We start from the raw sequence: 10,000 nt of genomic DNA, 5'->3' as shown, positions 1-10,000 counted from the left end.
TTCGTCTTCTTCAAATTATTTGTGTTCTTCAAATCAAATGGCAAAACCAGTGAGGTGACAGCGTTGAACAATCGCAGGTGGCGCCGCCCTGTTGTTGAAAGAAAGTGTTGTCCGTGCTGATATGTTGATTGGCGGTTGACCAAAGTCTTCAGACGCACTTCGTTTACATTAACGTATTTTTAAACCTTAAAGAACAACTGACGCCTCCGGACAAGTTGTGTCCATAATTTGTAAAATCACTTTAAATCACTTGTACTGAACGTATTTTACAAAGATTTCACCGTATATAGCTATATTTTACATTTTAAGACTCGCGCTGAATATTCCGGAAGTCTTGTTTTTGAGTTGGTGACGATGCCTGACGTGACGTCACGGAGGGAACGCCCCTGACCGAGAAAGCGACACACAATGCATTTTGAGTACTTTGTTTGGTCTGAAAACTTCATGTTGATGGTGAAATTAGAAGGAAAACACATAAATAACGCGGTGGCGAATCGTTGTGTGTTGCATCAAGACTACTATTTGATACTAGTTGACAGAAATTCCCAGCAGACAAATCAGCCCATTTCCAACTGAGCTTGGGCGCCATCTTGTGCATTTTCTGGGACGCTACATTGGAGTCCAGACGGCTCGAATTGATACAGAAGGACTTCTTTAATCGATTGCAAACATGTATGCTTTCCTCTTCAGAACTATTTGAATCATATTCATAACTGGATGAGTAACAAGAAACCATCTTCTCAGAATCTGAAGCCATTGTTTTGATTCTCGAGCATGGCAAGAAGTCCTGGCGTGACATCACGAACAAGGGGGCGGGACCTTCTGAAACTGGCCACTTCCGGTTTAAAATTGTAGTAGTTTTTAGACACTTTAAGTCATTTTTATTGGTGTTTTTCATTTGACTAAAAACATCAGCCTGCGTGTTTTGGGTATTTTAGATGCTATAAAACGTTTTTCTGATGTCAGTTAGGAAACAAAAAAATGGTGTCGGTTGTCCTTTAAAGATTGGTGGCATAAAAAAAACAAAATGTTCATACCTACCGGATCACATTTAGATTTTGATTTTTTATTTAATTTTTTTTGCGTGGGGAAAAAAAAAGTTGTAATTTTTGTTAGAACAAGAAAATTTCAATTAAAAAAAACAGCAAAAAACAGCATTTTTTTTTACATGCTATAATGTTTTTAAAAAATCTACACACACATACTCACTCACACACACACACACGCTATTATGATAAACCCTTTAACATTTGACCCCAACGACTGGGTAATCTCATCAACCCGATGCTCAGTTGTTGTGTGGGGCCGCGACCGCCGTCGTGTCATCTTGTCTTGGCATTGGGCCGCTGCCGCCCGCGTTGTCTCCGCTTGTCATGTCGAGGGAACTCCGTGTGAAAGCGATCCGTGTGTATTTTAGGCACAACGACTTTTTTTTCCCCGCTGCCTGATGAAGCAGGTATGTCAGATGGCCACACATTAATATATAAACGGAATATGTGTGTGTGTGTGTGTGTGTGTGTGTGTGTGTGTGTGTGTGTATGTGTGTGTGTGTATATACGTGTGTGTATGTGTGTGTGTGTATATATGTATGTATGTGTTTGTGTATATATGTATGTGTGTCTATGTCTGTGTATTTATGTATATGTGTGTATGCGCGTGTATACACGTGTATACGCGTCTATACACGTGTGTATACGCGTGAGTATATATGTGTATATATGTATATGTATATATATATATATGTATATGTATATATATATATATGTATATATATATGTGTGTATATATATATGTATATGTATATGTATATATGTATATATATGTGTATGTATATATATGTATATATATGTATATGTATATATGTATATATATGTGTATGTATATATATGTATATGTATATATATGTATATGTGTATATATATATATATATTAGCATATTTGACAATAAAGCTGACTTTGACTTTGATATATATATATATATATATATATATATATACATGCACATATAATAACACATTTAAATGTGTATGTTTGTATATATGTATTTATCTATGTATGTATATATATGTATGTATTTGTATATATGTATATGAATGTATGTATATGTGTATGTATGTATTTATATATGTATATAAATATATAGACATACATATATGTATATCATAGTATAGATATATATATATATGCATATTATATATGTGTTTATATTAAGGTATATACACGTATATAGACACAGATATACGTTTATATATGTACACACACATATATATATATATATATATATATATAAAATTTAAAAATTAACTGCTAATATTAATATTAGCCTGTAATATTTTAACGTAAGCTAACAATCTAGAATCCATATTCATGTTTGTGTGTGTGTGCGCGGATAGCAGAATTTCCATGCAGAAGGCCCCAAATGAAGCGAGTAATTGGCGCAGCGTTCTCACGGCCATCCATAACGGAGCGCCAACGGGATCCTTGCCTCCTGATTTTTTTTTTTTTTTTTTTTTTTTTTGCGCTGCTCTTACGTCACTGCCTCCAGGGAGAGGCTATTTTTAGAACGGGACCATCATATTCTCCTAGCAAACGTCAGGCGCTCTGCTTGCGTATGCCCATATTATTGTGACAGAGCTATTTTTAACCACTGTGTTCGGTGTGTGAGTGATTTTTTTTTTTTTCTGGGTCAAGCTTGGCGCTCACACACTTGGATTCTTCCAGGTTTTATTTGCACCTGTATCGGGCTCCAAGGGAAAGCTGGAGAAACGGATTTACACAGAGACGCATTCTTTGTCGTGATTTGTTGTACTGCTATAAAAGAAGATTAGATGTAAAGATTATGCGCATTAGTCGTGAAAATATGAACCACGAGTTCTACCTTGGGAGTCCATAAAAATGATGGATTAGCTCCATAAGAGAACCAGCAGGCAACAAAACAATAAAAAAAATAACAAATAAATACATACATAAATACACAAATAAATACACACAACATAAATAATAAACACATCTATAAAAAAATTAAGAATAAATGAGTAAATAAATACATAAATACATGCATAAATGCAAACACAAATCAACAAATACACAATAAATAAATGCATACGTCAATAAACAAAATAAAAAAGGTACAGTACAAGCCAGTTAATACCACCCCACAAATAAATACATAAATAAATACACACAAATAAACAAATATGCAAATAAATACACACACATAAACAAATGCACAAATATGCAAATAAATACACACAAAATAAATATATATATATATATTAAAAAATTACAAATAAATGGATAAATACATAAATAAATACACACAATACACAAATAAATACACACAAAATATACTTCTTTCTTTCCTTTCCTCTTCTTTTCGTAACTTTGCTGCTGTGTTACTTCAGGGTAGAGTGAACGCTGGTGCGAATGGCTGCCGCTGCTCACCCGCACAAAAAAAAATCCTGTGGCTAAAGTGCCCTTGAGAGTTTTGAAAGGTGCTTAGAAATTAAATGTATAATTATTATTCATAAAATAAATAAGAAAAACAAGGTACATTACAGTGCGAGCAATGAAATATTATGGCTCAAATACATACATACATAAATAAACAAATATGCAAATAAATACACAGAAAATGTATAATAAACAAATCTAGCAATACATAAAAAATAAATACATAAATACTTCAATATACACACACACACACACAAATAAACAAATACAAAATAAAATATTTCATACCATCCCCCGGTGTAAATTTACTGTTAAAATAAACACTTAATGAAGAGAATAGCACTTTGCATATTTCACCAAACGTATCATTTTTCTTGCGGAAAGTCCGTTTAGCCGATGAGGGATGCGGATTAGACACCAAAGTGTGACCACGGAAACGACTTAAACTCCAACTCTCAAGCCGCCACTTATACGCATAATAAAGCCCCTCGACTTGTGCAACTACAGGTGCCGCCACTGAAGCAGGTCTTTGTTTGCAGGGATAAATAACACAGTGAAACTGTTTGTGAGGAATGAGTGGATTGGATTAGCCTTTAATAGTCTCACAGTGGAGAAATGTTTACATTTCACAGCAGCAAAGTGATGGAAGAAAGAGGAAAGGAAAGGAAGAAGTAGAAAAATAAATAAATACAGAAGCTGCTGTAAAGGCAGCCACTCTCGCGGTGCCATCTTGAAGTAAAAAAAAAAAAACAATAACAACACTAGTATGACAACAAGGACGCTTTGATCCTCCTCTTTCGTCTGCTTCATGTCACGAAGAGGGCGCATAAAGTGCTGAAGAATGAATGACTCTCTGTGTTTTTGTGTTGTCATATTAGTTATTTAGTTGTTGTTAGTTTTTTTTTTTTAACTTTATGTTACTTCCGGGTTGAGTAAATGCTGGCGCGTGTGGCTGCCGCTGCTCACCCGCAGAGAAAAAATATCCTGTAAAGTGTCCTTGAGAGTTTTAAAAGGCGCTTATAAATGAAATGGATTATCATTATTATGATTCTTCTTCTTCTTCTTTTTTTTATTATTATTATTATTATTATTAGTAGTAGTATTATTATTTTATTTTATTATTATTATTATTATTATTATTATTATTATTATTATTAATCCTTCTTCTTCGCCTTCTTCAGCCCTATATATATATATATCCCTACTGTCCAGACAGTAGGGATATATATCCAAAGGGACCATAAAAATACAATAGGGCCAAAACTACCAGCAAAAGATTTTAGTCCGCTGACGAAGCCTCTTGGATAAGAAGCAAAACATCCGACACCTTCAAAGAAGTACAGATGACGGCTGAAGAAACCCAAATCGAAACAGTGGGGGGGGGGAGGGGGGTGTATACTTTTTATAACCACTGTGCATCCATCTGATGGATATTTCTGCAAATGTTTCTGTAGGGGGGCGGGGTCTCAGAAATAATTATGCAATGCTCCCCACTAAAACTATAATCCCTCTCATTGCTGAGTGAGCCCCCCCCCCCTCCTCCACATGTGACGGAATGAGCCCAAGGTCCGGGAAAATGCTTGTCAGGACCACACACACACACAAAATGAACGCTGTGTATAAGTAGCGAAGTTTACGAAGCGAAGGGCTTACTTGAACGGGAGAGAGAGTGTAAGCTGTGCTATTTTGTTTTTTAGCAATTTTAGCATTTTCAAACTTTTGTCTGACTGGATCTGAATTTCTCTCCCCCCCCCCCCACACTTCTACTCCCCCAGGAGTCATCCATGAGGACGTCGGAGTGGCTGATTTGACCCATCGCTTGTAGGAAAGCGGAGTTTCTTCTTCTTCTCTTTTTCCCCTTTCCACAACCCCCCCCCCCTTATTTCCCCTATCACTTTTCACTTCACTCCCCCTCCATTTTTTTCCAACCCCCCTCCCACCCCCACCTTCCATCCACCATGCTGATCAAGGAGTACCGCATCCCCATGCCTATGAGTGTGGAGGAGTACCGCATCGCCCAGCTTTATATGATCCAGGTGAGACGGCGTGTGGTTGCCGGCGGGGGGGGTAGGGGTTAAAGGTCAGAAGCCCGATGACAATTCCCAAAATTTAACTCTTCCATTCACAAATGTATTCGTAAATCGAAATTATGACGTAAAGCGCCATTCCCAAATTATTATTTTTTTTTCCGTGCTTGGGTGTCGATAAAGTGCTGGTCAGACCTCTGGCGATGTTGTTTTTTTTTTTCCCCCTTCCGTAAGGAGGCAGCGATTGCCTTTTGTCCATGTTAGCGCTTTGTTCCAGCTTCAGCTGTTGTTAAAGCACTATATAAACTGATCTGTATTGTATTTTGGACAGCCACCCTCATTTCAAGCTCATATAACTCCAGACACACATCATTTAGGAATTAACTCTTTTTTTTTTGGATGAAAGAAAAGAATTTAAGGTTTCTTACACTGCATTGAATGTTTATGTCGTCCTAAAACTTAATATTCTTTTGGTGCTGCAATTTGAGTGAAAATGACTCAAACCCTGGCACTGGAGCGAACACATTTTTGCACATCGTCTGGCAGTGAATGAATTAATGAGTTAACGCCAGTGGCCCATGGTTACTTTTTCCCCTCTGACCTGCACCCGCCTCCATGATGGGAGGGTACTGTCTCTATGGCAACCATGACATCAGCAACGGCAGCAGCGGCGTGCCAGCGGTCAGGAGGGGTTGATGGCAAAGAGAAAAAATAAAAGATGAAAATGGTTGACTCACATTTGGCCGCGCAGCTTTAACATGACCGGCAAATGAGGTCTGACCAGCGCTTTGCAAATTTCCCCATTGTGGCACTATTAAAAGTTTTTCTGAAAAACCAAAACCCGAACAAATTCGGGAATGGCGCTCCACGTCACACTTTTCAATTCCAGAATAAATTCGGGAATGGCAGCGAATGAGTTCATATGTTTTCCAAGTTTTAGCCTGCCAAATATTGGGAAAAAAAACTCCCTAGCACTGTTACTCTGAGCTTTCACAAGCGATTTTGTTCTTTTCAAATACAATGTCATATTTTTTTTTTTGAACCCTGTAAGAATAATAATCATAAATCATAAATAATAACAATAATAATAATAATACATTTCATTTATAAGCACCTTTCAAAAATCTCAAGGTCACTTTACAGTCACAGGACACGTTAGCTAGCTAATAATAATAATAATAATAATAATAATAATAATAATAATATTAAGAAGAATAAGCAGAAGAATAAGCATAATAATAATAATAATAATAAACCATAATAATAATAAACCATAATAATAATAATCAATCATAATAATAATAATAATAATAATAAACAATAATCATAGGAATACGCATCATACTAATATTCATAATAATAATAATAATAATAATAATAATCATAATAATAATAAATGTCATTTATAAACACCTTTGAAAACTCTCATGGTCACTTTACCGTCACAGGACAAGTTAGATAGCTAGCTAATAATAATAATAATAATAATAAGAAGAAGAAGAAGAATTTGATTTATAAGCGCCTTTCAACACTCAAGGTCACTTTACAGTCACAAGATAAGTTAGATAACTATCTAGACAGCTAGCTAATAATAATAATAGCTAATAATAATAATAATAATAGTAGTAATGGGAAAACAAAGCTTCACGAAGCTTTATTTGCTTCATGACACTTCATTTGCTTCATGACACTTCATTTGCCCATCTCTATTTAGCAGTCAATCGTGATCTTGTCCCCCCCCCCCACTATTTCTCGCTCTAGGGCTGAGTTCACGCCTCATTTCTAAATAAAAGAAAACAAAGTTTGCTTCATTTGCTTCATGAAGCTTCATTTGCCCGTCAGTATTTAGCAGTCAATCGATATCTTGTTCCCACTGCCCCCCACACTATTTTTCGCTCTAGGGTTGAGTTCCCCGCCATCATTTCTAAATAAAAGAAAACAAAGTTTGCTTCATGAAGCTTCATTTGCTTCATGAAGCTTCATTTGCCCGTAGGTATTTAGCAGTCAATCGATATCTTGTTCCCCCCGCTCCCACACTATTTTTCGCTCTAGGGTTGAGTTCCCCGCCATCATTTCTAAATAGAAGAAAACAAAGTTTGCTTTATGAAGCTTCATTTGCTTCATGAAGCTTCATTTGCCCGTAGGTATTTAGCAGTCAATCGATATCTTGTTCCCCCCGCTCCCACACTATTTTTCGCTCTAGGGCTGAGTTCCCCGCCATCATTTCTTAAAAAAAAAAAACAAAATAAGCAAGCATTGCAGTGGATTTATCGCGGCAGCAAATCAGGAGTCAATTGCCAGACGCGATTCCTGCAGCCAATTAAGGCAAAAGAGAAAGCGCAGCCGAAGCCGCGCCATGAATCAGTCCAGTTTGCAGGAGGAGGAGAACACTCAGCGTCCGGCGTAGCAGACCTCATTGGCGATGACAGCTCATTTATTAGCCGCAGGCCTCGCTCTCTACAACAACGCAGACGCCGCGCTGCTCATATCTCCCGCAAATTTGTCATTTTTTTTTAGGGCGACCGAACCCTTATTTGGTGCCTTTGACAAACACTGAATGTTTTCAAAGCATTCCCACTGATATTAAAAATGACCAAATGATATTTAGAGACCAATTCTTCAATGATAACCGTTTTATGGGACTTGGAATCATCATGGGGGTGGGTTGGTTTTGTCCTAAATTGACCGTTTTATTTTTAGTGAGACTAAAAAAAAAAGTATGGGTACTCTCCTCCACTTTCACTTGGCATAAAAAGACTGGAAACAACCCCCTTTCCACAAAAAAATGTGTCCAAATCATTCTCTTTATTTGGGACATTGTTGGTCACTAAAGGGGCAGTTCAAAATGTATAGATACAAAATGATGAAGCGATTTTAAAACTTTACTTCTTGAATTATCAAGCCCATGTTCAATACTTGTAACTTAAAGTACATAAAAATAAAATACAGAGATACGAACTTAATTGGTTCCCAGACAGAGTGTGTAAGGCGAAAAGTGTGTATCCCAAAAATTTATTTCCCATAGGAAACCATTAAAATGAGAATAATGTGTTCCCAGGTCCCCCTAAAACACAGGTGTCCAAGTCAAGGCCCGCGGGCCAAATCCGGCCCACCACATCATTTTTTTTCGGCCCGCGAAAGCAAATCAAACGTGTTAAATTCCATGATGATTGCTAAAATCTGAGCCAAAATTTCATATTTTTGGATGTCAACCACAATAAAAGTCATTATTCTTGACTTCAGATTTGAAAACGAGTTATTCATTAATTTGCTGTGTGCTCTATATGTAATATTTGAAGGGATTTAAACATTGTAATGGCTTCCCCAAATTCATAACGGCCCTCGAGAGGAAACCATAACTACAATGTGGCCCGCGGCAATAAATGACTTAACATAATTTTCTACTTTATAATTTTCTAAGCCTTAAAACTACACAAAATATACCTTATTTCATGTATAATAAATGTGCTATGGTATTATAATTAAAGAAATAAACTGTACTGTATAATAAAGTCGTTTTATTTACCTTTGTGATGGTCGTTGATGGCTGCTGCGTTCTTGACCAATCACGTGGCTTTATCCGAAGACTGAGGGTGGGGAATAGAGGACAAAAAAAGTTGGCAGCCATTTTCATTTTGGAGAACGGCTTCACTCTCTATCTGTAAACCCCACCCCCCCCCTCACTGCTGCGTTCTTGACCAATCACGTGGCTTTAACCGAAGACTGGGGGCGGGGAATAGAGGAATTAAAACAGTCGGCTGCCATTTTCTTGTTAAAACGGGCTTGTTCGTGAACAACACATCCGTCATTGAGGCAGCTACGTGTGTATCCCAAAAAAAAGTTTGTATGCCAAGGTAAAATTTTCATAAATTTAACGTTCGTAAACCGAAAGGTTCATAAGACGAGGGGTTCGTAAACCGAGGTATCACTGTACTGGATTGACAAAAAAATGTTCTGTAGTTTTAAATTTGGTTTCTTTAACAATTATAATAACAAATTAATGCGGATTGGAATCATATTTGGTGACCAAAGTGGAGCGAAAAAAAAAATATATAAATAAATTCACATTTCTCCAAAATGTGTTTATGTGTCATATCAATGTGTCATATCGAAACAAGGGCAAATGGAAAATCCTAATGGACCCTCCACACCCTGCACACCACCTTTTCCAGCGACTCCCCAAAGCCAGCAGACATTTAAACAGCTTCTCCTCCCGTTAGTATTCACTCTCGAAACAGTAACCCAAATATAACTGTCTAGTGTAGTGGTCTCAAACTCGCGGCCCGCGGGCCAAATGCGGCCCCCGAAAGAATATTTTGCGGTCCGCCTTGATATGAAAGATTAATGTGAGTGATTGATATGAATGAAACTTGTGTGTGGAGCTGAACAAGTAGGCAAGAGAAGCCATGTTTAGTTCATGTTCAATATTTTCTTTAATTAGTTTTCCTGTGTTTTTTCCAGTCGTCTGTATCTGCCTTATGATCATTATAATTATTTTATTTATTTATTACTGGTTAATT

At 36.9% G+C, this 10,000-nt stretch overlaps 1 protein-coding gene across 5 annotated transcripts in view; it reads left to right on the top strand.

Annotated features, from left to right (window-relative positions):
• The window catches only part of LOC148898707 (membrane-associated phosphatidylinositol transfer protein 2-like), a 63,297-nt gene that overhangs the window by 15,371 nt on the left and 37,926 nt on the right, over positions 1–10,000 (top strand). For all 5 annotated transcript variants that reach the window (XM_088993520.1, XM_088993521.1, XM_088993522.1 and 2 more), the window contains one exon: positions 5,229–5,489. In XM_088993520.1, the coding sequence (XP_088849646.1) occupies positions 5,412–5,489 (78 nt within the window). In that variant the 5' untranslated portion in view covers positions 5,229–5,411. The remainder of the gene's footprint in view (positions 1–5,228; positions 5,490–10,000) is intronic.

The sequence above is a fragment of the Hippocampus bargibanti genome, linkage group LG04, assembly GCF_051943395.1.
Source record: "Hippocampus bargibanti isolate YZ-2025 linkage group LG04, ASM5194339v1, whole genome shotgun sequence".
NCBI classification, from domain to species: Eukaryota; Metazoa; Chordata; class Actinopteri; order Syngnathiformes; family Syngnathidae; genus Hippocampus; species Hippocampus bargibanti.
The sequence above is the reverse complement of the archived record's forward strand: the minus strand, read 5'-3'. Positions and strand labels throughout refer to the sequence as shown.